This window comes from Aegilops tauschii, chromosome 3 (assembly GCF_002575655.3).
Source record: "Aegilops tauschii subsp. strangulata cultivar AL8/78 chromosome 3, Aet v6.0, whole genome shotgun sequence".
In the NCBI taxonomy this organism is placed as follows: domain Eukaryota; kingdom Viridiplantae; phylum Streptophyta; class Magnoliopsida; order Poales; family Poaceae; genus Aegilops; species Aegilops tauschii.
In genome coordinates, this window is record NC_053037.3 from 416,857,803 (window position 1) to 416,884,206 (window position 26,404).

General features: G+C 43.4%; 1 protein-coding gene and 1 long non-coding RNA gene across 2 annotated transcripts; one reads left to right on the forward strand and one right to left on the reverse strand.

The window, feature by feature from the left end:
* Positions 1-672: 672 nt before the first annotated feature.
* Positions 673-7,615, reverse strand: LOC109783802 (phosphoenolpyruvate carboxylase, housekeeping isozyme). Its single transcript, XM_020342400.3, has 11 exons — positions 7,410-7,615; positions 6,866-7,080; positions 5,218-5,609; positions 4,935-5,019; positions 4,582-4,804; positions 4,403-4,506; positions 4,234-4,324; positions 3,549-3,703; positions 2,095-3,093; positions 1,341-1,727; positions 673-1,119 (listed from the first exon to the last, which is right to left on the reverse strand). The coding sequence occupies exons 2-11, from the start codon at positions 7,031-7,033 to the stop codon at positions 823-825; spliced, it is 2,901 nt and encodes a 966-aa protein (XP_020197989.1). The 5' UTR covers positions 7,034-7,080; positions 7,410-7,615; the 3' UTR covers positions 673-822.
* A 2,083-nt stretch (positions 7,616-9,698) lies between these two features.
* On the forward strand, positions 9,699-13,216 carry LOC141042438 (uncharacterized). Its single transcript, XR_012205223.1, has 3 exons — positions 9,699-10,676; positions 11,427-11,516; positions 12,752-13,216. It is a non-coding gene; the product is annotated as an uncharacterized lncRNA (long non-coding RNA).
* Positions 13,217-26,404: the final 13,188 nt, after the last annotated feature.

The following is a 26,404-nucleotide window of genomic DNA, read 5'->3' on the forward strand; positions in this document are numbered from 1 at the left end:
TACTTCGAAAAGGACATGGGGAACATGGGTATTATGATGGCAAGTAGTACGGGGTTTCGGGACCCCAAAGTGATGTGGCTGGACGAGACTTTGGGGGCACAGGATGAATAATTCGCGGAGACACCAGGAAATAATACCGCCATTTCAGCCCAGAGATACAACTGCTCAAGTAAGTTAGAGTACTCCAAAGTTGGACTTTGACCGTATTTTTAGAGTACTTTGCCGGCCGCGCACATGCCTCAAGCGCCCCTGAGCCACAGTCATCGCCACTGAACCACTGAATCAATCTGAAATGTCTAACACCAAATCGCAGTGTCATGCACACATGGCAAGAAACACTAATCTCGTCGCCTGAAAGAGATGACAAAAATCTACACTAGAGCTCCCACGTCTACCATCTGATGGACGAATTTAAGGAGAATCAAAGACCGAAAGACCACCCAACCTAAACTACTAGTCAAAGCTGAAGCAACAGGATCCCCATCCCCGTCACCAGCTGCTCTAGCAACAGGCAGAGAGCAGGTGGATCCACAGATTTGCCGACGAAGCTTGGAGGGGATGAATGTCCTAACCGCCTCAGTCGCTGGAGGTAAAGAGAAATCCTCAAAGAGTTGTCGATCACAAAGGGAAAGCATGGTTGTATGATCAAAGACGAGAGTTTGACATGTAATATTAGAGAAACTAATTAACATAACGCGCCAAGCAGGCAAATGTCACAGTTTGGCTCAACTGGTCCAGACCATACATAAAAGACAACGATGCACCAAAAGCGTCTACTGCACCACACCATCTCACATAACATAACAGTTTCAGGTTTGCACTTCAGCCGGTGTTCTGCATACCGGCGGCGATGCCCTTCATGGTCAGGATGAGGGTGTCCTCGAGCCCCGGGGCATACTCGCTCGTCGGGTTGAGCTTCAAGAGCTCGGCGGCCAACTTCCCGGACTCCATGATCTCCTTGGACAGATGAGGCCCGGGTTGTGAATGGAAGCTAGGGTCCCGGATACGCTTCAGTGTGTAGGCTTGGCAGACATTCAGCGTTGTGATGTAAGAATCACGGAGCCGCAGGCTCTGTCTCAGGTAAGGATCGCCCTCCAGGAGGTCCTTGTGCCCAGCTACCTGAACATTTTCAGAGTTAAATGGCAGTGAGGGACAAGATAGGTGAAATTTTTGGTGACACCATTCCAGTTTATGCATCAATTTTTTTGGATGACAGTTGCTAAATTGCCATCAGATATAAAAAATTGTATGGTTTGCAAATTTGGTAGATGCCCATGGTTAGAGGCATATTAAAATCAAAATGGTATGGCAATGAATGCGTAGAGGTTTTAGTGAATCACCTGTAGAAGAAGTTGCTTTGTTTCTTCGTAGTTTGCTCGAAGACGCTCCCCAAACGGCCATAAATCATCAGAAACCAGCAGCTTGTCATACAGAGCAGCTATACCAGGGTCACCTTTAGCAAACACCATCTCAACCAAGTCTATTGTAACCCTGAAAAACGGCCACTCGTTGTACATCTCCTTAAGGGCTTGAAGATTACGTATATCCTTCTGCAGGACATGTTTGAATGCTGCGCCGAAACCAAGCCACACTGGCAGGTGGAATCTGGTTTGCGTCCAAGCAAATATCCAAGGAATCGCACGCAGTGATTCGATGCCTCCACTTGGCTTCCGTTTTGATGGCCTACTTCCAATGTTCATCCTGCCATATTCCAGCTCTGGTGTTGCCTATTTGCCAGAGAAATTGCAAAATCAGGATCACTTGTGCATACCACTAGAACAATAATTAGCATAAGAACTGTGAAGGACTATCACACCAGTTTCCTTGTTTTTGTAGCGAACGAAGACAATACAAAGCAGTAGAAATAAGTTCATTGAAATAGTTGTATGGTGTAACTTCCTTATGTAGCTTGCCGAGTTCCCACTTTGACATAACACTAGTGAAACTGCGTGCGCTAAAGAGAAGCTACAATTGAAACTTTGTGTGCTAAATGTAATATATATTACCTTATCTAAAAAGATATATTGTAGAACACTATTTAGCCAAAAAAAGGTAAACTGATGAAAAGAAACGCGAATTGGAATGCAGACTTACAAGGCGGAAATATTCAACAAATCGTGGCTCTTGGAAAACAATGGATCGGTATTCTTCTGTGGCAACAACGGCCATTTCATCCATCAAAGCACGCCACTCTGGTTTTGGTGCGATTGGTGGATGCATACCATGTTCAAGAGTAGCAGCTGTAAAACGTTGAAGCGTTCTAAAGCACAAATGCTCCTCCCCAAAGGACTGCTCAATGACTTCACCTTGAACGGTTACCCGAAGTGATCCATGGATTGTCTCTGGAGGTTGTGACAGTATAGCAAGATGGGTAGGACCCCCACCTCTTCCAACAGTCCCTCCTCGTCCATGAAACATAGTCAACTTAATCCCAAAAGCCTTAGCAACCTTAATAAGCTCCTCTTGAGCTTTGTACAGTTGCCAACCAGCAGAGAAACGGCCAGCATCCTTCCCAGAATCTGAATAACCAATCATTACTTCTTGTTTTCCATTGATTCTGTTTCTGTACCACTCAACGGAGAAGAGTCGTGCCAGAGCTGCTGGTGCAGCTTCCAAATCTGCTAGTTTTTCAAACAACGGCACAACTCTCAGTGGCTTCTTCACATGACATTCGCGCTGCAGAAGCTCAACTGCTAGAACATCCGAAGGAGCTGTTGCCATGGATATCACGTACGCACCAAAGCTATCAGAGGGAAGTTCAGCTAACACATGGAATGTATCTACAACCTCAGCAACTTCGTTTGTCTTGGGAAGATCAGGACCAAATAGCGGCCTCTTTCCATTGAGCTCAAACAGTAGCCATTCTTGGCGTTTCTCCTCTGACCATTCACGGTATGATCCTACCCCAAGGTATTTAGTTATGGCATCCATAACATCAGTGTGTCTTTCAGATTCTTGCCTGATATCTAGTCTAACAAGGGATAGTCCAAATGTTGACACTTGCCGCAAAAAGTCGAGAAGATTGCCATCTGCAATAGTGTGATCACCACAGGCACAGAGGGACCTGTAACAGAGTTCAAGAGGCTCCAAGAACTGCAGAAGAAGAAATAAATGTGAGATATACGATACATGAAACGGCTATGGTAATGCATATCTTGGAGAAGTTTGACCTCCAATAAATTTACAAATAATATCATACTCCCTCCATTTCTTTTTACTCCGCATATAAGATTTGGTCAAAGTCAAACTACACAAAGTTTGACCAAATTTATATAAAAAAATATGAACATCTACAATACTAAAACTATATAGTATGAAAATACGATTCATGGTGCATCTGATAATATTGATTTCATATTGTGAATGTTTATATTTTTTAATATAAAGTTAGTCAAACTCTACAAAGCTTGACTTTGACCGAACCTTATATGCGGACTAAAAAGAAACGGAGGGAGTATCTTACAGTGTTGAACGTACAAGCGAGTAAGAAATGTATAAATTTTAGCCTGACAAAAAGTAAAATCACCCTACAATTCACTTGTAGATACCTGCTCAACATCAGTGAAGATTGCGTCATCAGGAATTTCAGAAAACCCACTGGCTAACAAATGGCGTGATCGCTCACGCGTATTGTACAGTTTATCTCTGACATCGCTCAGTATTACACGATAGGGTTCGCTTGGAGGAACTTGCTTCCAGAACTCTGCATTCAAGACAACATGTTAGCATGCACTTGGCGCTACCTAATTCATCGAAGTCATAGAGAAGGCAAGGAAAACAAGTAAACAACACAACAGGACTGATACAGAAATGGTTGGGACCAATATTCATGTAGTAGGCCCGAAATAAGTTCCACTGTAACCAATGAAGGAGAATAATAAAAGATTACCACATAAAGAAAACAATGAAAAAAGAACTCTCATTTTAATCGAGTGTAGTTCACATTTCTGTGGTTTTCTCTTCCTATCCAGGTTCTGATACAAAAGGTGCAAAAAGGTCCTAATTATCTGAGAATTCAGAAGATGCAGCGGCAAGTCTGATCGAGTCAACTCGCATTGATAACTAACACTAACATACATATAAATGTGTTAAAATTTGTCATGCACAGGCTAATAAATAATTTGATCAAACATTTGGCAATGCATGACATTCAACACTGCTTATATAATACAGTATAATATACTAACAGGCAAGGAGCGCATGTATTTTTTTTTATCATCGTGGTACATGTACCTATGTAGTGTTTTGTTGTGTCTTTCTTTGACGCACGGTGTAATTGATCAGCTTTTATGCGTAGTTCGTCACTGCAGCGCCACATAGATAACTGCAGATAATAGAAAGAATCTTCAGACTTCAATACACCATTACAGCACTCGTTTGAATAGTAGATTTTAAATTTTACCTCAAACATCAGATCCTCTATCTGTGCATAGTACAAGTTAGCAGCCATCATTCTTGCTAACAAACATACATCCCTGGTGACCTCTGGTGTGACTCTTGGATTCCCTGCCATCGACATCATATTAGAATGATATTTTAAAAAAAATCTTGCAAACAATATGTGAGAGATGTGTCGTATACCATCACGATCACCACCCATCCAAGAAGAGAACTGAATGAGAGGGGCATTGTAAGGCACTCTCTCTTTTATGCCAATGTTCTTAAGAGCAGTATCTACCCTCCGTAAGAACTTGGGTACACCCTTCCATATTGTCTCATGAAAGTAACTCATTCCAGCACGCATTTCATCCTGTGGAGTAGGAGGTGTCCGTCGGATTTCATCAGTTCTGAAGGCAGCTTGAATCTGCAGATAAGAATTTATATATAAAATCAGAACCACGTTCTTATAAAATCTTTAATGAAGATGAAAGTCTAACTGATCAGTGAATAGAGTAGCAACGTGCCTACCCCAGTTCCTAGAAAGACAAAATTACCTCTCTCTGAAGCGCCTCATCAAGTTCCTGCTTCTCATCTGGAGTTATGTCTTTTGCATAAAGTTGTGTTAAGCAATTCCTTATCCTACAAATAGAAAGTAAACAAAATCATACACGGCCATAAATACATGCATATCAGTAACATATGTTTCTCTGGCACTGTGCACAATATAATATTGAACGTGGTGCAAGGTTGCAGTGAACCCACAAGCAACACTTCAAAGTTTTATTTCATAAATCCCATCTTATTATCTATAGGAATTGTGAAAATTCGAAAACTGACCTGCCATGTTTTTGGAGCAATGACCTCCTGACCGACTGAGTTGGATGTGCAGTCAATACCAGGTCGACCGTTTGATTCTTGAGGGCATCAAATACTTCCAGCGGCGACTTGTTGAGCTGACAAACGAGCCTTTTTAGGGTCTCCTCTATGTCTGATTCAGTTGTTGCAGAATTTTCATCAGCAAAATCACCGCTTTTCAGTTTCTGTCTCCTTCGGTACGCAATCTGGACCTCCTCAGCCAAGTTTGCCAGGATAAGCATGTGCGATAATGACTTGGTTGTCACGATGGAGTCTTCAGGATCCAACCGGGCTAACAGATTCCCAATCTCATCCAGCTGTTTAGGGTCAAGTGTGCGTTCATACTCAGCAGCTAACTCATAGCATTCCTGGACCTACATATACCAATATAAGTGCAAACTCAGTTTAGATGTTTTGGTGAGCGAAAGAAACTTCATATACTAAGTTGAAGAACAAACAGTGAGAATCATAAATTAGGTAAAACAACAGTAAGAAAATAAAACCAGCTGGTAAAGTGGCCAATGACCTATCTCCTGCTGATACAGCAATAAAACGATCAATAGAATCAAGCCATTCACGACAAATGATCGACAAAAATTAAGTTATGCATCAAACTTTTAGCATGATATCACATAGGTAAGAAATGTCCAAAAGACTCGACGATAAAATCAAAATAGTGCAGTGAAGTTTACAGGCTTATAGCACTGAATAAACAGGGCAGTGGTCCCTGTTGGCACAATAATGTAGAACAACATAAATTAAAATACTGCAAGCAGAACTTTGAATACTGTCCATTTTTAGAAGAACGCAACATATCATATCCATAAGTTAACACATATCAACAAAGAGCGGTACTGCCTCCGTGCTCTTTTAGGTGTCGTTTTGGAGATGGACATAGTCTCCAATATTGTCGTGTGGTGCCTTTGAGCGTTACATTTTTTAGTTACATGTCACTAAAACATAATGAGAAGCATATGCACACGACAGATCAAAATAATTTTCTGTACATTAGCGGTCAAAGATTTAAAAGGTTGACTTGCCGTGTTCGAAAACGACATCTAAAAAGGTGGTGTTCAAAACAAAAGGGGCATGCTTGTACAGTATGTTACGGCATGAGCCACACGACGCGGCATGCCTACTATTTTTAAATATTTGAATATCATGTTTACGCGCTCAAACAACGGCTACCATATAACTGAATAAAGAGAATAGTAGTCCAGGAATATCTACTGTCAAAGGACTTGGTACAAGTATGTGTTATCAAGTGCAACATTGCCACCTTTAGAGCACAAACCTTGAAGAACAGGAACAGTGAATCCCACACTGGCAAAAGTAACATGTCTATCTAGCTAGATTAATCGCGCAAACTGTACAATGCAGCACAAATGAAAACAGGTCATGGCATTAAAAATCAAGTGCAACATTGCCACCTTTAGGGCACAAACCTTGAAGAACAGGAACAGTGAAGCCCATACTGGCAAAAATAACATGTCTATCTAGCTAGATTAATCGTGCAATGCAGCACAAATGAAAACAGGACATGGTATTAAAATTACCACCTAAATCAATGAACAGATAACTGAAAAGAAAGTGCAGGATAACATGGATGGATCGAGGGATGGGGCACTACCGTCTCCCTGATCTTGTCCCCCTGGAGGCCCTGGAGGATGCAGAGGAAGCGCTCGATGAGGAGCGCGTCGTACTCCACCAGCTTGTCGTCCTCCGAGAGCTTCTTGGGCGCCAGCATCCGCAGCTGCGCGTCGATGGAGGTCGCCTTGTCCGCCGCATTGCGCGCCATTTCCCCCAACGAGAAAACCCTCTTCCCCCCTTTGTCGCCGTCAGCCCCTGCAACAGCAGCCACAGATCAAACAAACCCCAGAAACCAGCGGCAGGCAGGCGATCAAATCTCGCCTCCAATCGCGGCGCAAAGACGATGAGTAAATCCCGACGCCGCCACCTCGCCCTAGCGACGGCGGCAGATTTCAGGAAAGGACGGGCCTTTTCCCCCCAAATACCACCGGAACCAAGTTCCGATCATCGAACCCCCACAAAAATAAATGAGATTGGCCGCACAATCCAACAGCTGGCCACAGATTCCTAGGCGAAATCGGAGCGGAACCCCAGCCGCATCGTCGGAACGGAGACGGAGAAGAGGAAAGGCGCCTCCCGTGTACCTTTTTTCTGATCAACCTGACGCAAAACGCAGCTTAATTCTTGATGAGAAGGGGGTTCTTGAGGCGAGGCAGTGTCTCGTGTGTGTGGGTGGCTATTTATAGTAGGCCGCTTGTGCAGACTGGCTAGACTTGATAGACTCGGATGGAGAGGCCTCCAGCCCGGCCAGCTCGTCCGCTTCTGCCTCCCTCCGAGGTGTCACGCTACGACTCCTCCTGCTTCTTGGCCGGGTGCGATACGGACGCACGCCAATACCTGAAAGTTGCTCGCTTTTTTTTGCCCTTTTTTGCGCGGAAGTTAGTCACTTAGTTAGAGTGCAAAACGTGGGAGATTAATGAGGGTGTAAATTCCGGAAGGTTCTTAATTCGTCTGGACTTGGGTTTGGAGAAGGTGGCGGCTGCAGGGGAGTCCTGTAAAAATGATTACGGTGGTATTTTTATTTATTTTTACTGGATGGATGTGGCTCGGACACAATGAGTTCGCCTCACTGGACAAGATACCAGTTGCTTCAAGTGTCCGCTTAACTTCCTGCCGCCAAATATAGACAGAAGGGATATGCCAGAATATTCTATATACTGTATTCCGAATCACACTCAAAAGAGAAGCTACAGCCTGCAATCAATTAATCTATGTAATACTAACCCATTACCATTTGCTACTACACTAACAAGTCAAGTACCGCGTGTTTATTATCCTCTAGAAAGAGGAAAGTTTTCCTAAAACATTTGCATTTAGGGTTGAAAGAAGGAGAGGGATATGAATTTGCTATATATATGATGCAAGTACCACAAACTAGGACATGTATAAAGAAGATGGGGCATCTAGCACATTTGCCATGCCACTCCGACGGGCGAAACCCCCTCCCCCCCCCCCCCCCACCCCCACCCACCCACACACACCACCCTCATGACCTCCCTCTCCTCGCCGCCCCTAGAGGTTGATGTCATGTGAAGCGCCATAGCTGCCGATGAAGGGAGTGGCGGGACTCCTAGTAGTGGACGAAGTCGGGCGGTCTTTGGAGGGGCAGTGGTCACCTGCAGGAGTTTCGGTAGAGGCATGGGGTAGGGTTGCGACGTGATGTCTAGTCACAACGGATAGTGGAGGTCAATGGCGGTCGTTGTTCGGTGACAACAACCGGCGGCATGGCGGGTCTCAGCTGACCTCATGCCCAGAACCCCTCAGCTACCGGTGGCTCGAGTCAACCATCACGTGTTGGTGTGAGGGGTTGTTGTGGTACAGGTAGCGACACATTGAGGATTTGTCTAGGGTTCGGGAGCCATATCTATATCTAGCACCAGTTATCACTTGTGACCAATGTGTTGGGTTGTCGTATCGCATCCATTGTGGGATTTTGGCGTCACATGTGTGACATCAAGTGTTTTGTGGCTCTGTGGTTGGCTCTTGTCATACCCGGGTTGACTGTTTTTTGCGGGCATGGTTATCATTCACGTGGCAATGCTCATGTTAGGATCATGTTCATCATCATCGTATTCATTAGGTCAACAAGTGGTGGCGACAACATATGTGACTTTGTGTTTGGTGGTTCTTTATGGACTACCCGATCTCAAGCTTGTGACGCCCCAAGACCGGCGCTCCAGATGCCTTCCATGGATTCCAAATTTCGTCGTGTGATTTGTTTTGTTCGTTGCATTCATCTTTGCATCATGTGCATTGCATCATGTCACCTTGCACCCTTTTTTTAAACTCATCTAAATAAATTGCATGGATCTTTGATCCATTTAAATCGAGGGAATTCACATGGTGATTTCTCTTTATAACATATCCTCTCGATATTTAGGGAGCTATAATAAATATTCCATTATCTTTGGAATTAACCATAACACACTTGCAAAACAATTCCGTGCCTTCTCTGCTTCTAGTTTGGTCTCCAAACTTTGCCCTAAATTCTTTCGTCACTTTCCCGAGCTCCACCTTAAACCTCAACATTTTTGGACCTCCCTATTACCTACTTCCTATGCAAAACCATTTGAATTAAATCCAAATGAGTTGGATTCAAACTTCACCCACATGTTCATTTCCATTTTTCTTGGATCAAGCTCATTTTTGTGGGTCTTAGAAAATTAACTTCCTGCCCAAACTCCACTCCAGTCTCTCTCGGCATTTCTTCCAAGTTTCTGTTTTGTTGAAACAGAGAGAAGAATATGAGGGAGAGAGAGAGAGCACAGCCCGCAGCCCAGCCGACCAGGCCTATGGCCTTTTCCATCTCCACCAAAAGGCCCAAGGCCCAGCCGGCGCCCTGCTTAACCCTAGCCCTGACCGATCCTCATCTCTCCCTCGATCACTCCCTCGCGCCGTCATCACGCACAGGAGAGGGATCCCGATCCCCATGGCCACGCTCCCCCGCGCCCGGTCCCTCTGCCGGCGACCTCCGCCGCCTTGCCGCCTCTGCTTCTCCTCGCCGAGGGCCCCTGCGCCTCCTCCATGGCCCTCCTCCTCCGGCCTCCTCGTCGTCCTGCCATGGACGCCGAGCTCGAAGCTCCGGCCGACCCTGCATCCATGCCCTTTGACGCCGCCGTCGCCGAGCACCAGCAGGATCCCGCGGCCTCCTCTGCCCTCTCCTCGAGCTGGCAGCAGCAGCCCCAGGCCTCCCGCGCTCGACCTCGTCCCCAACCACCTGCCTCCAGGACGCGTCCAGCAGGCCGCGCCCTCCGGCGACCCCATCGTCCGGCCGTCACGTTGCCATCTCCAGCCACTTGCGCCGTCGCCATGGCCCCGTGCGCATGCTGCTGTTGCCTTGCCCCATGCATCCACCACTGCTGCGAGCACAACATCCGCAAGCCCTGCTGCCTTCGGTTGCAGCCTGTTCATTTTCTCCTGCTAGATACCGACGCCTTCGTGGATTCGCCAAGTACCCAAACCGGCAAGTACCAAGTACCGCGACAACCCCGGAGACTGGATACGCCAAGTTCCTCGGAGATCAACCGATGCCTAGTACCACTACATGACCGAAGCCCAAGTTCCACGACGCCGCATAAGTTTCTTCTTGAACGTGTACGACTGCGCAGTTCGCCAAGTACCACGACATCCGGAGCCCTTGGATACGTCAAGTTCAACTACCGTCGCAAGAACGAGACCGGCAAGTCCGAAGACCCCAAGTACCATGACAACCTCGAAGGGACTCAAATGCGTCAAGTTCACCTTCGAAACGTGTACAACTACCGTTGATGTGTACCACTACTTCCACTACATCGCGAGAACGACTACCTCCACTACGAACTCGACCCGTTTCGAAAACGCACGCTTCGAAGGTATAACCGCCGAGATGACCTTCCGAGAATGAATGTTTGCTATGCATGAGATGCCCGTGTTTGCACCGTGTCCGAGTTGTCCCTGCACGTTCCTCCTCGTTTGCCATGTCGTCGACCCGTGGGAACCCGGCAACCGGGATCACCCCACCATCTCTAGCATGTTCCGCACACTTGCTTCTTTTGCACCGATATCTCATTGAGTTGTCGGAACTGGAACGTTGCCGTGGCACCGTTTTCGTTATCGTCGCCGTGGCACCCTTTCTTTCCACCACGGTGACAAATGCTTCATAATATGCTCATGTCAACATTTTCATAAAACTTGCATAAAAACTTGCATATGTCATCTGCATCATGATAACAATATTTAAAATGTTTAAAATTGTTGTTTGCTTTAAATTGCTAAATGCACATGGGGATTTTTTCGGAATTATTGTTGTTGTTTCTGACCTCATTTAAAATGCCTAACTGTGTAGTTTACTTATGTTTCATCTCTTGCCATGTTTAACAACATTTAATATTATTGGGTACATAAACGAGAGCGAACTAAATACTTGCATGTGGTGTTTCTTCAATATGCAACTCGTTGCATATTGAGCTTTACTCAACTTGTAGTGTTGCTTGTTGCACTTTGCCATGCCATGACTCATTAAACCGGACATGCATCATATTTGTTTGTGCATCATGCCATGTTTATGTGATGGTTGTTTACTATGTTGTTTGCTTCTTTTCGATTGTGCTTTTTCTCGATAGTTCCGGTTACGTTGCGATTGTGAGGATTCGTTCGACTACGTTGGCTTCGTCTACTTCATGGACTCGTTCTTCTTCTTTGCGGGATTTCAGGCAAGATGACCGTCACCTTGGATCTCACTACTATCTTTGCTATGCTAGTTGTCTCGATGCTATCGCTATGTCGCGCTACCTACCACTTGTTTATCAAGCCTCCCAAGTTGCCATGTTAGCCTCTAACCTTTTTCATCCTTCCTAGCAAACCGTTGTTTGGCTATGTTACCGCTTTGCTCAGCCTCTCTTATAGCGTTGTTAGTTGTAGGTGAAGTTGAAGATTGCTACATGTTGGAACATGTTTATGTTAGGATATCACAATATCTCTTATTTAATTAATGCACATATATACTTGGTAAAGGGTGGAAGGCTCGGCCTTATGCCTGGTGTTTTGTTCCACTCTTGCCGCCCTAGTTTTTGTCATATCGGTGTTATGTTCCTTGATTTTGCATCCCTAACACGGTTAGGGGTATGGGACCCTCTTGACAGTTCGCTTTGAATAAAACTCTTCCAGCAAGGCCCAACATTGGTTTTACCATTTGCCTCATCACCTACACCTTGCATAGGGACTTGCCGGCCCCCGTGGATTTTTATTAGCCCTCCCGGGCCAGTGCTCCTCTGAGTGTTGGTCCGAGCCGAGTAGATTGCGGGGCCACCTCGGGGAAACTTGAGTGTTGGTTTTACTCGTAGGATGTCTCATCCGGTGTGCCCTGAGAATGAGATATGCGCTGCTCCTATCGGGATTTGTCGGCACATTCGGGCGGTCTTGCTGGTTTTGTTTTACCATTGTCAAAATGTCTTGTGCGCCGGGATTCCGAGTCTGATCGGGTGTCCCGCGATGGAGGATTATCTCCGCGGATCGTGAGCTTGTCATGGGCTAAGTTGGGACACCCCTGCAGGGTTTAATCTTTCGAAAGTCGTGCCCGCGGTTATGTGGCAGATGGGAATTTGTTAATATCCGGTTGTAGAGGACTCAAAGTAAACTCTATTAAAATACACCAACCGCGTGGCGTAACCGTGATTGTCTCTTTTCGGGGAAGTTCGAGAGGAGAACACGGTTGGGTTATGTTTGAACGTAAGTAGTTCAGGATAACTTCTTGATCATTACTAGCTTGCGACCGTTGCGTAGTTTCTCATCTTATTCTTGTATTCGTAAGTTAGCCACCATACTTTCCTTAGTCACTGCTGCAACCTCACCACTTATCCATTCCATACCCATTAAGCTTTGCTAGTCTTGATACCCATGGTAATGGGATTGTTGAGTCCCCGTGGCTCACAGATTACTACACCAACAGTTGCAGGTACAGGTTATGCGATGATCTTGACGCGACAGTGATGTTTGCTTGTTTTGGAGTTCTTGTCCTGCTTCTTCTTCGTTCGAGGGTTAGGTTCTTGGTCGGCAGCCTGGGCTAGCAGGGTGGATGTCGTTTGAGCTTTTGTTTGTGATTCATCCGTAGTCGGATGTTGTTCTATGTATGTTGTATTGATGTATTCTTGCGGCATTTGTATGCCTTGTATGTATCCTCATCTATTATGTAATGTTGATGTAATGATATCCACCTTGCAAAAGTGTGTCAATATGCGGTTCTATCCTTGGTGGGACCTTCGAGTCTCTTTAGGATAGTATCGCATATTGGGCGTGACAAAGCTATAGGGTGAAAACCCTAGGTCTGGCGTTAATTGTTGTCAGTATTTTTCACGCTCCTTCCTTGTTGAACACAATGATTGAAGTTTGCTCGAATCCAATCTTCAGGATGAAATCCCATGATATGCCCTACCTTGTGTGTCATTCCCTTTCATGGAGGCATTGATTTCAGAGAACCAATCACGCGTCCCATGTGTTGTCAAGGAATGGTCGGCGTAGTTGCTTGCCACGCATCACTATTTCCCCTTTCCTTTTTATTTTTCTACTAATTTGGTTGTGTAAATCATCAGTGTGTTGACTAGCTCTTTATATAAATGTATTTTCATTTATGGGGCGTATGATTATATATTGTTGATGTGCAGGTCATAAAGAGATGGAGTCTATTAAGAGACAAAGCTCTAGTGGCGGCGAAGCCGGTGGGTGGTTTAGATCGGGCGAGCCCCATCCGGTATTTTTGAATGTGTGCATGTGTGGTAGTTTTTTCAAACTTCATGATCTCGTCAATGTCATTCAAGAAAAGATTTAATAATGTTGTAATAGGAACAATGAATGATGCCAAGTTGCCTTGCTCATCAGAAAAATTCTAGATCCACTGCTAAACCCTGAAGCCTATGTTGATGCATTTATATATGCAATTGTTGTTTTCTTTTGTGTCACTGGCTCTTGGCATAAACACAACTTAAGAGATGTGGAGGTTTATGGGTTTTAATATACTAAATTTCAACCCGAAATTGCCTAATATGTGGTTTTTATGGAAGAAAACTTTCAATATATTCATAATCACTCATGGTAGTACAGAGAAGGTTTGTGGGTCACCTAGTCATGACTACAAGCACTAGAGCGAGTCGAAGGCACGCCACCATCATCACCCCTCCTTCACTGAAACCGGGAAAATCTTATTGTAGTAGATAGTCGGAATGTCGTCGTGCTAATTAAGGCCCCATAGGACCATCGCACCAGAGTAGCAACCATCACCGATGAAGAGAGTCGTAAAACAGAAGGATCAAACATGTCTAAACAGATCCATCGAAGACCAACACCAACCGAGTCCTGCGAGATTCGACGGAGATACACCTCCACACGCCCTTCATTGACGCCATGCACACCATCTGGGCGGGGATCAAAAGTGGAAGACATTGCCCTAGAGGCAATAATAAAGTTGTTATTTATATTTCCTTATATCATGATAAATGTTTATTATTCATGCTAGAATTGTATTAACCGGAAACTTAGTACATGTGTGAATACATAGACAAACAGAGTGTCACTAGTATGCCTTTACTTGACTAGCCCGTTAATCAAAGATAGTTAAGTTTCCTAGCCATAGACATGAGTTGTCATTTGATGAACGGGATCACATCATTAGAGAATGATGTGATTGACAAGACCCATCTGTTAGCTTAGCACTATGATCATTTAGTATGTTGCTATTGCTTTCTTCATGACTTATACATGTTCCTATGACTATGAGATTATGCAACTCCCGAATACCGGAGGAACACTTAGTGTGCTATCAAACGTCACAACGTAACTGGGTGATTATAAACATGCTCTACAGGTGTCTCCGATGGTGTTTGTTGAGTTGGCATAGATCGAGATTAGGATTTCTCACTCCGATTGTCGGAGAGGTATCTCTGGGCCCTCTCGGTAATGCACATCACTATATGCCTTGCAAGCAATGTGACTAATGAGTTAGTTGCGGGATGATGCATTACAGAATGAGTAAAGAGACTTGCCGGTAACGAGATTGAACTAGGTATGATGATACCGACGATCGAATCTCGGGCAAGTAACATACCGATGACAAAGGGAACAACGTATGTTGTTGTGCGGTTTGACCGATAAAGATCTTCGTAGAATATGTAGGATATATGAGCATCCAGGTTCCGCTATTGGTTATTGACCGGAGATGAGTCTCGGTCATGTCTACATAGTTCTCGAACCCGTAGGGTCCGCACGCTTAACGTTCGATGACGTTATGTATTATGAGTTATGTGATTTGATGTACCGAAGTTTGTTCGGGGTCTCGGATGTGATCACGGACATGAAGAGGAGTCTCGAAATGGTCAAGACGTGAAGATTGATATATTGGAAGGTTATGTTTGGACACCGGAAAGGTTTCGGATAGGTTCGGGCATTTTCCGGAGTACCGGGGGGTTACCGGAACCCCCCCCCCCCCCCCCGAGGGTTAATGGGCCTTCATGGGCCATAGTGGAAGAGAGGAGGAGGCGGCCAAGTGGAGGGGTGCGCTCCCAAGCCCAATCCGAATTGGGTAGGGGGGCCGGCCCCCCTTTCCTTCTCTCCCTCTTCCCTTTCCTTCCCTTCCTAGTTGGACAAGGAAAGGGGGGAACCTACTCCTAGTAGGAGTAGGATTCCCCCCTTGGGGCGCGCCCCATGAGGCCGGCCGCCCCCTCCTCCACTCCTTTATATACGGGGGAGGGGGTCACCCCATAGACACACAAGTTGATTTCTTAGCCGTGTGCGGTGCCCCCTCCACAGATTTCCACCTCGGTCATATTGTCGTAGTGCTTAGGCGAAGCCCTGCATGGGTAACTTCATCATCACCGTCACCACGCCGTTGTGCTGACAAAACTCTCCCTCGGCCTCAGCTGGATCTAGAGTTCGAGGGACGTCACCGAGCTGAACGTGTGCAGATCGCGTAGGTGCCGTGCGTTTGGTACTTGATCGATTGGATCGCGAAGACGTTCGACTACATCAACTGCGTTACTTAACGCTTCCGCTTTCGGTCTACAAGGGTACGTGGACACACTCTCCCCACTCGTTGCTATACATCTCCTAGATAGATCTTGCGTGATCGTAGGAATTTTTTTGAAATACTGCGTTCCCCAACAGTGGCATCAGAGCCAGGTCTATGCGTAGATGTTATATGCACGAGTAGAACACAAAGAGTTGTGGGCGATAATAGTCATACTGCTTACCAGCATGTCATACTCTGATTCGGCGGTATTGTTGGATGAAGCGGCCCAGACCGACATTACATGACCGCATTCATGAGACCGGTTCTACCGCCGTGCTTTGCACACAGGTGGCTAGTGGGTGTCTATTTCTCCAACTTTAGTTGAATCGAGTGTGACTACGCCCGGTCCTTGTTGAAGGTTAAAACAACACACTTGACGAAAAATCGTTGTGGTTTTGATGCTTAGGTAAGAACGGTTCTTGTTAGAAGCCCGTAGCAGCTGAAGGAAATATGCCCTAGAGGTAATAATAAAGTTGTTATTTATATTTCCTTATATCATGATAAATGTTTATTATTCATGCTAGAATTGTATTAACCGGAAACTTAGTACATGTGTGAATACATAGACAAACTGAGCGTCACTACTATGCCTCTACTTGACTAGCTTGTTAATCAAAGATGGTTAAGTTTCCTAGCCATAGACATGAGTTGTCATTTGATTAATGGGATCACATCATTGGAGAATGATGTGATTGACTTGACCCATCCGTTAGCTTAGCACGATGATTGTTTAGTTTGTTGCTACTGCTTTCTTCATGACTTATACATGTTCCTATGACTATGAGATTATGCAACTCCTGAATACCGGAGGAACACTTAGTGTGCTATCAAACGTCACAACATAACTGGGTGATTATAAAGATGCTCTACAGGTGTCTCCAATGGTGTTTGTTGAGTTGGCATAGATCGAGATTAGGATTTGTCACTCCGATTGTCGGAGAGGTATCTCTGGGCCCTCTCGGTAATGCACATCATTATATGCCTTGCAAGCAATGTGACTAATGAGTTAGTTGCGGGATGATGCATTACGGAACGAGTAAAGAGACTTGCCGGTAACGAGATTGAACTAGGTATGATGATACCGATGATCGAATCTCGGGCAAGTAACATGCCGATGACAAAGGGAACAACGTATGTTGTTATGCGGTTTGACCGATAAAGATCTTCCTAGAATATGTGGGAGCCAATATGAGCATCCAGGTTCCGCTATTGGTTATTGACCGGAGATGAGTCTCGGTCATGTCTACATAGTTCTCGAACCCAGAGGGACCGCACGCTTAACGTTCGATGACAATCGGTATTATGAGTTTATGTGTTTTGATGTACCGAAGGTTGTTTGGAGTCCTGGATGTGATCACGGACATGAAGAGGAGTCTCGAAATGGTCGATACATAAAGATCGATATATTGGAAGGCTATGTTTGGACACCGGAAAGGTTTCAGATGAGTTTGGGCATTTTCCGGAGTACCGGGAGGTTACCGGAACCCCACGGGGGCTTAATGGGCCTACATGGGCTTTAGTAGAAGAGCGAGGAGAAGGCTAAGAGGAGGGGCGCCCCAAGCCCAATCCGAATTGGGAGGGGGCCAGCCCCCCTTTCCTTCTCTCCCTCTTCCCCTTCCTCCCCCTCCTAGTTGGACTAGGAAAGGGGGGAACCTACTCCTAGTTGGAGTAGGAATCCCCCCTTGGGGCGCACCCCTTGAGGCCGGCCGGCCCCCTCCTCTACTCCTTTATATACGGGGGAGGGGGGCACCCCATAGACACACAAGTTGACATTTGTCTTAGCCGTGTGCGGTGCCCCCCTCCACATATTTCCACCTTGATCATATCGTTGCAGTGCTTAGGCGAAGCCCTGCGCCGGTAACTTCATCATCACCGTCACCACACCGTCGTGCTGACAAAACTCTTCCTCGGCCTCAGCTGATCAAGAGTACGAGGGACGTCACCGAGCTGAACGTGTGCAAATCGCGGAGGTGCCGTGCGTTCGGTACTTGATCGGTTGGATCGCGAAGACGTTCGACTACATCAACCGCGTTACTTAACGCTTCCGATTTCGGTCTACGAGGGTACGTGGACACACTCTCCCCGCTCGTTGCTATGCATCTCCTAGATAGATCTTGCGTGGTCATAGGAATTTTTTTGAAATACTGAGTTCCCCAATAGCAGCCACGTAAAACTTGCAACAACAAAGTAGAGGACGTCTAACTTGTTTTTGCAGGGCATGTTGTGATGTGATATGGTCAAGACGTGATGATATATAAATTGTTGTATGAGATGATCATGTTTTGTAAAAGTTATCGGCAACTGGGAGGAGCCTTATGGTTGTCGCTTTATTGTATGAAATGCAATCGCCATGTAATTGCTTTACTTTATCACTAAGCGGTAGCGATAGTCATAGAAGCAATAGTTGGCGAGACGACAACGATGCTTCGATGGAGATCAAGGTGTCAAGCCGGTGACGATGGTGATCATGATGGTGCTTTGGAGATGGAGATCAAAGGCACAAGATGATGATGGCCATATCATATCACTTATATTGATTGCATGTGATGTTTGTCCTTTATGCATCTTATTTTGCTTAGTTCGGCGGTAGCATCATAAGATGATCCCTCACTAAATTTCAAGGTATAAGTGTTCTCCCTGAGTATGCACCGTTGCGACAGTTCGTCGTGCCGAGACACCACGTGATGATCAGGTGTAATAAGCTCTACGTTCACATACAATGGGTGCAAGCCAGTTTTGCACACGCAGAATACTCGGGTTAAACTTGATGATCCTAGCATATGCAGATATGGCCTTGGAACACTGAGACCGAAAGTTCGAGCGTGAATCATATAGTAGATATGATCAACATAGTGATGTTCACCATTGAAAGCTACTCCATCTCACGTGATGATCGGACATGGTTTAGTTGATTTGGATCACGTGATCACTTAGATGATTAGAGGGATGTCTATCTAAGTGAGAGTTCTTAAGTAATATGATTAATTGAACTTTAATTTATCATGAACTTAGTACCTGATAGTATTTTGCATGTCTATATTGTTGTAGATCAATGGCCCGTGCTACTATTCCTTAGAATTTTAATGCGTTCCTAGAGAAAGCTAAGTTGAAAGATGATGGTAGCAACTACATGGACTGGGTCCGTAACTTGAGGATTATCCGCATTGCTGCATAGAAGAATTACTTCCTGGAAGCACCGCTAGGTGCCAAGCCTGCTGCAGATGCTGCTGATGATGTTAAGAACGTCTGGCAGAGCAAAGCTGGTGACTACTCGATAGTTTAGTGTGCCATGCTTTACGGCTTAGAACCGAGACTTCAACGGCGTTTTGAACGTCATGGAGCATATGAGATGTTCCAGGAGTTGAAGTTAATATTTCAAGCAAATGCCCGGATTGAGAGATATGAAGTCTCCAATAAGTTCTACAGCTGCAAAATGGAGGAGAATAGTTTTGTCAGTGAACATATACTCAGAATGTCTGGTACCACAACCACTTGACTCAACTGGGAGTTAGTCTTCCGATGATAGTGTCACTGACAGAGTTCTTCAATCACTGCCACCAAGCTACAAAAGCTTTGTGATGAACTATAATATGCAAGGGATGGATAAGACAATTCCCGAGCTCTTCGCGATGCTAAAGGCTGCGGAGGTAGAAATCAAGAAGGAGCATCAAGTGTTGATGGTCAACAAGACCACCAGTTTCAAGAAGAATAGCAAAGGGAAGAAGGGGAACTTCAAGAAGAACGGCAAGCAAGTTGCTGCTCAAGTGAAGAAGCCCAAGTCTGGACCTAAGCCTGAGACTGAGTGCTTCTACTGCAAAGGGACTGGTCACTGGAAGCGGAACTGCCCCAAGTATTTGGCGGATAAGAAGGATGGCAAAGTGAAAGGTATATTTGATATACATGTTATTGATGTGTACTTAACTAATGCTCGCAGTAGCGCCTGGGTATTTGATACTGGTTCTATTGCTCATATTTGCAACTCGAAACACGGGCTACGGATTAAGTGAAGATTGGCTAAGGACGAGGTAACGATGCGCGTGGGAAATGGTTCCAAGTCGATGTGATTGCCGTCGGCACGCTACCTCTACATCTACCTTCGGGATTAGTTTTAGACCTGAATAATTGTTATTTGGTGCCAGCATTAAGCATGAACATTATATCTGGATCTTGTTTGATGCGAGACGGTTATTCATTTAAATAAGAGAATAATGGTTGTTCTATTTATATGAGTAATATCTTTTATGGTCATGCACCCTTGATGAGTGGTCTATTTTTACTAAATCTTGATAGTAGTGATACACATATTCATAGTATTGAAGCCAAAAGATATAAGTTTAATAATAATAGTGCAACTTATTTGTGGCACTGCCGTTTAGGTCATATTGGTGTAAAGCGCATGAAGAAACTCCATGCTGATGGAATTTTGGAATCACTTGATTCTTGCGAACCATGCCTCATGGGCAAGATGACTAAGACTCCGTTATCCGGAACAATGGAGCGAGCAACAGACTTGTTGGAAATAATACATACTGATGTATGCGGTCCAATGAGTGTTGATGCTCACGGAGGGTATCGTTATTTTCTGACCTTCACAGATGATTTGAGCAGATATGGGTATATCTACTTGATGAAACATAAGTCTGAAACATTTGAAAAGTTCAAAGAATTTCAGAGTGAAGTGGAAAATCATCGTAACAAGAAAATAAAGTTTCTAGGATCTGATCGTGGAGGTGAATATTTGAGTTACGAGTTTGGTCTTCATTTGAAACAATGTGGAATAGTTTCGCAACTCATGCCACCCGGAACACCACAGCGTAATGGTGTGTCCGAACATCGTAACCGCACTTTATTAGATATGGTGCGATCTATGATGTCTCTTACTGATTTACTGCTATCGTTTTGGGGTTATGCTTTAGAGACGGCTGCATTCACGTTAAATAGGGCACCATCTAAATCCGTTGAGACGACACCATATGAACTGTGGTTTGGCAAGAAACCCAAGTTGTCGTTTCTTAAAGTTTGGGGTTGCAATGCTTATGTGAAAAAGCTTCAACCTGATAAGCTCGAACCCAAATCGGAGAAATGTGTCTTCATAGGATACCCAAAGGAAACTGTTGGGTACACCTTCTATCACAGATCTGAAGGCAAAATATTTGTTGCTAAGAATGGATCCTTTCTAGAGAAGGGGTTTCTCTTGAAAGAAGTGAGTGGGAGGAAAGTAGAACTTGATGAGGTAATTGTACCTTCTCCCAAATTGGAAAGTAGTACATCACAGAAGTCAGTTCCAGTGATTCCTACACCAATTAGTGAGGAAGCTAATGATGATGATCATGAAATTTCTGATCAAGTTACTACCGAACCTCGTAGGTCAACTAGAGTAAGATCCGCACCAGAGTGGTACGGTAATCCTGAAAAGCTTTGAGTGGTAGCAATTATGGAAGACTATATGATAGTTGAGTATGTGGGATTTGCTAAATCAAAGCTCTTGCATAGACCCTTCGTATATGCTTTAACATGTGAATAGCTTGTTACTTGATCATGAAAAGTTTTATGAGTTGAGCTACTGTTATGACATATAATGATGCTAGAAAAGGTGATTGAATTTATCATTGATCAAACTTGTGCACTTTCTACCATTCACACTTCATAAATTATTTCTTTTATCATTTACCTACTCGAGGACGAGCAGGAATTAAGCTTGGGGATGCTGATACATCTCCAACGTATCTATAATTTATGAAGTATTCATGCTATTATATTATCTATTTTGGATGTTTATGGGCTTTATTAAACACTTTTATATTATTTTTGGGACTAACCTATTAACCGAAGGCCCATCCCAAATTGCTGTTTTCTTGCCTATTTCAGTGTTTCGTAGAAAAGGAATATCAAACGGAGTCCAAACGGAATGAAACCTTCGGGAGAGTTATTTTTGGAACGGAAGCAATCCAGGAGACTTGGAGTAGATGTCAGGGAAGCTTCGAGGAAGCCACGAGGCAGGGAGGCACGCCCTACCCCCCTGGGCGCGCCCCCACCCTCGTGGGCCCCTCGTGGCTCCACTGAACGACTTCTTTCGCCTATATATATCCATATACCCTAAAAACATCGGGGAGCACAATAGATTGGGAGTTCTACCGCCGCAAGCCTCTGTAGCCACCGAAAACCAATCTAGACCCGTTCCGGCACCCCGCCGGAGGGGGAATCCCTCTCAAGTGGCCATCTTCATCATCCCGGCCTCTCCATGACGAGGAGGGAGTAGTTCACCCTCGAGGCTGAGGGTATGTATCAGTAGCTATGTGTTTGATCTCTCTCTCTCGTGTTCTTGATTTGGCACGATCTTGATGTATCGCGAGCTTTGCTATTATAGTTGGATCTTATGATGTTTCTCCCCCTCTACTCTCTTGTAATGGATTGAGTTTTCCCTTTGAAGTTACCTTATCGGATTGAGTCTTTAAGGATTTGAGAACACTTGATGTATGTCTTGCATGTGCTTATCTGTGGTGACAATGGGGTATTCACGTGATCCACTTGATGTATGTTTTGGTGATCAACTTGCGGGTTCCGTTTGTGAACTTATGCATAGGGGTTGGCGCACGTTTTTGTCTTGACTCTCCGGTAGAAACTTTGGGGCACTCTTTGAAGTTCTTTGTGTTGGTTGAATAGATGAATCTGAGATTGTGTGATGCATATCGTATAATCATACCCACGGATACTCGAGGTGACATTGGAGTATTGGTTGATTTGTGTCTTAAGGTGTTATTCTAGTATGAACTCTATGATAGATTGAACGGAAAGAATAGCTTCGTGTTATTTTACTACGGACTCTTGAATAGACCGATCAGAAAGGATAACTTTGAGGTGGTTTCGTACCCTACAATAATCTCTTCGTTTGTTCTCCGCTATTAGTGACTTTGGAGTGACTCTTTGTTGCATGTTCAGGGACAGTTATATGATCCAATTATGTTATTATTGTTGAGAGAACTTGCACTGGTGAAAGTATGAACCCTAGGCCTTGTTTCCGAGCATTGCAATACCATTTGTGCTCACTTTTATCGCTTGCTACCTTGCTGTTTTTATATTTATAGATTACAAAAACCTATATCTACCATCCATATTGCACTTGTATCACCATCTCTTCGCCGAACTAGTGCACCTATACAATTTACCATTGTATTGGGTGTGTTGGGGACACAAGAGACTCTTTGTTATTTGGTTGCAGGGTTGGTTGAGAGAGACCATCTTCATCCTACACCTCCCACGGATTGATAAACCTTAGGTCATCCACTTGAGAGAAATTTGCTACTGTCCTAAAAACCTCTGCACTTGGAGGCCCAACAATGTCTACAAGAAGAAGGTTGCGTAGTAGACATCAAGCTCTTTTCTGGCGTCGTTGCCGGGGAGGTGAGTGCTTGAAGGTATATCTTTAGATCTTGCAATTGAATCTTTTTGTTTCTTGTTTTATCACTAGTTTATTTTATAAAAGAGAACAAAAAAATGGAATTGAGTTTGCCTCATACGCTTCATCTTTTTAATATCTTTCGTGAGAATGATGGAAAGGAAAATTGTGCGCAAGTGCTAGAAGAAGAAGTCTCTAAAATGTTTGGCACTAAATCTTTGAATGATGAGCGTGATTGCAATGTTGTTAGTATGAACTCCTTGAATATCCATAGTACTAATGATGATTGCACTAGTCATGATGGAAATGTCTCTTATAAGCATGTCAATTTATGTGGAGTGCATAGAGTTTGCAAGTACACACCAATTAGGGAAGATAGATTTTGCAAGAGGCATAAGTATTTAAAACTAAATGGTTGCAAGAGAGGCTAGATGTTTGTGCTGAAAATTTAAAATTTCTTTGCCATACTTGTGAACTTTGCAATGAACGTGGTCATTTAAATCTCCAATGCAAATTGTTTCATGATCGAATCGTGTCCAAAAATTGTGATGACTTGATTTACCTTGCACATCATAATGAACTTAGTTTGATTTTGGGTTATGAAGAAATGAAACGTATAACTAAGCATATTCCAGAATATAACCTTGAAAAATTCCTTGATATTGATCTAGAGGAAATTTATATGTATTGTGCGGTGAATTGCATTGAAAATCCTTACATTGCCAATCACATAAAGAAAAGAAAGCAAATAGAAGATGAAGAGAATACTAATGAAAGGGAAGAGACTTCCCAATATCCTCCTATTATTTCTTATGATGAATCAGGTAATGAGGAGGAGCTTTCTATTCAACCAATCTCGTTAATAAGGAGCTCAAAAAAGAGGGTTAAACCCACACATGATGTGAAGAAGAAAAAGAAAAGATGGAGAAGAAAAGGTAGAAAGGTATCCCTCCCAAATGATGTTGCTCCTATTACTCATTGTGATGATGATAATTGCTATACTATTGGTGCTATCCATACTATTAATGATGAGAGTGATTATGCTTATGATATGAAAAGGCCCAAGCTTGGGGATGCTATGTTTGATGAGAATGACATGTTTGAGAATATATTTGCTGCAATTAATGTTTGTCCTAATCTTGGGGATGCTATGTTTAATGAAGATGATATTTTTAGCCTCCCAAGTTTTGATGAGAAAATTTATTATGATGATAGCATGCCACCTACTTATGATGATTATTGTGATGATACTTATGCTATAAAGAGTAATGATGATTATATTTATAAAACTTGTCATGATTATGATTATCCTTTTTCTGAACATTACTCTTTTAATGTGGAAACAATTTATAGTATTCGAGTCTCTTATGATACTCCCACTGTTCCGAATGAGAAGAATTTTGCTTATGTGGAGAGTAATAAAATTTCTATGCTTGTAGATCATGAAAAGAATGATTTAGGTTCTGGTTATATTGTTGAATACATTCATGATGCTACTGAAAATTATTATGAGGGAGGAATATTTTCTTGTAGGAATTGCAATAATATCAAGTTTCCTCTCTATGTGCTTAAAGTTTTGAAGTTACATTTGTTTTGCCTTCCTATGCTAGTTGATTATTGTTCCCATAAGTTGTTTGCTCATAAAATCCCTATGCATAGGAAGTGGGTTAGACTTAAATGTGCTAGTCATATTCTTCATGATGCTCTCTTTATGTTTCAATTCTTATCTTGCGAGCATCATTGAAATCATCATGCCTAGCTAGGGGCGTTAAACGTTAGCGATTGTTGGGAGGCCACCCAATTTTATTTTGTTCTTTGCTTTTTTCTATTGTTTAGTAATAAATAACTCATCTAGATTATGTTTATATGTGGTTTTATGTTTTAAATTAGTGTTTGTGCCAAGTAGAACCTTTGGGAAGACTTGGGTGAAGTCTTTGCGATCTTGCTGTAAAAAACAGAAACTTTAGCGCTCACGAGATTAGCTGCAACTTTTTACTGGAGAATGATATTAAGTTGATTCTTTTTGAAGATGATTAATAAACAAATTACTCAGGTCCAGCAATTTATTTCAGAATTTTTGGAGTTCCAGAAGTATACGTTTGATACAGATTACTACAGACTGTTCTGTTTTTGACAGATTCTGTTTTCTATGTGTTGTTTGCTTATTTTGATGAATCTATGAGTAGTATCGGAGGGTATGAACCATAGATAAGTTGGAATACAGTAGATATTACACCAATATGAATTTATAATTAGTTCACAACAGTACCTAAGTGGTGATTTATTTTCTTATACTAACAGAGCTTACGAGTTTTCTGTTAAGTTTTGTGTTGTGAAGTTTTCAAGTTTTGGGTAAAGATTCGATGGAATATGGAATAAGGAGTGGCAAGAGCCTAAGATTGGGGATGCCCAAGGCACCCCAAGGTAATATTCAAGGACAACCAAGAGCCTAAGCTTGGGGATGCCCCGGAAGGCATCCCCTCTTTCGTCTTCGTTCATCGGTAACTTTACTTGGAGCTATATTTTTATTCACCACATGATATGTGTTTTGCTTGGAGCGTCAATTTATTTTGTTAGGATTTGCTTGATGTTGTTTAGAACAATGTTTGCATCTTTCATTTCAATAAAAGTGGCATTGATAGCCTTTACTATGCTTATTTTACAAGTATACATGTTGCTGTTTCAAAACAGAAAGTTTACCGCTGTTTCAAAAATTCCCTAGAAAAGTCAGAGTGTGATAAAATTTTGAAACTTTTTGCATATTGAGCTCTGATAAATTTTCTAGAGTGTGGTAGAATTTCATAATGTTTGGAGTTAGGGAAGTATGATGAATCTTGCATTCTTTACAGACTGCTGTTATGTTTGCATCGTTTGCATATGTTTGCTTGTTTAGTGATTCTATTAGAGGATAGGAGTATTAAATATGCAGAGGCATTTAGTATGCAATGTTGAATAATAATTTTAGTGATTTGTTATAGTAGAAAATGATAAGGTTTTTGCATTGGTTTATACTAACTTATCTCACGAGTTCTTGTTGAGTTTGGTGTGGATGAAGCTTTCGAGATTTAGGAAACCGTGATATGAGAGGAATTAAGGAGACACAAAATCTCAAGCTTGGGGATGCTCAAGGCACCCCAAGATAATATTTC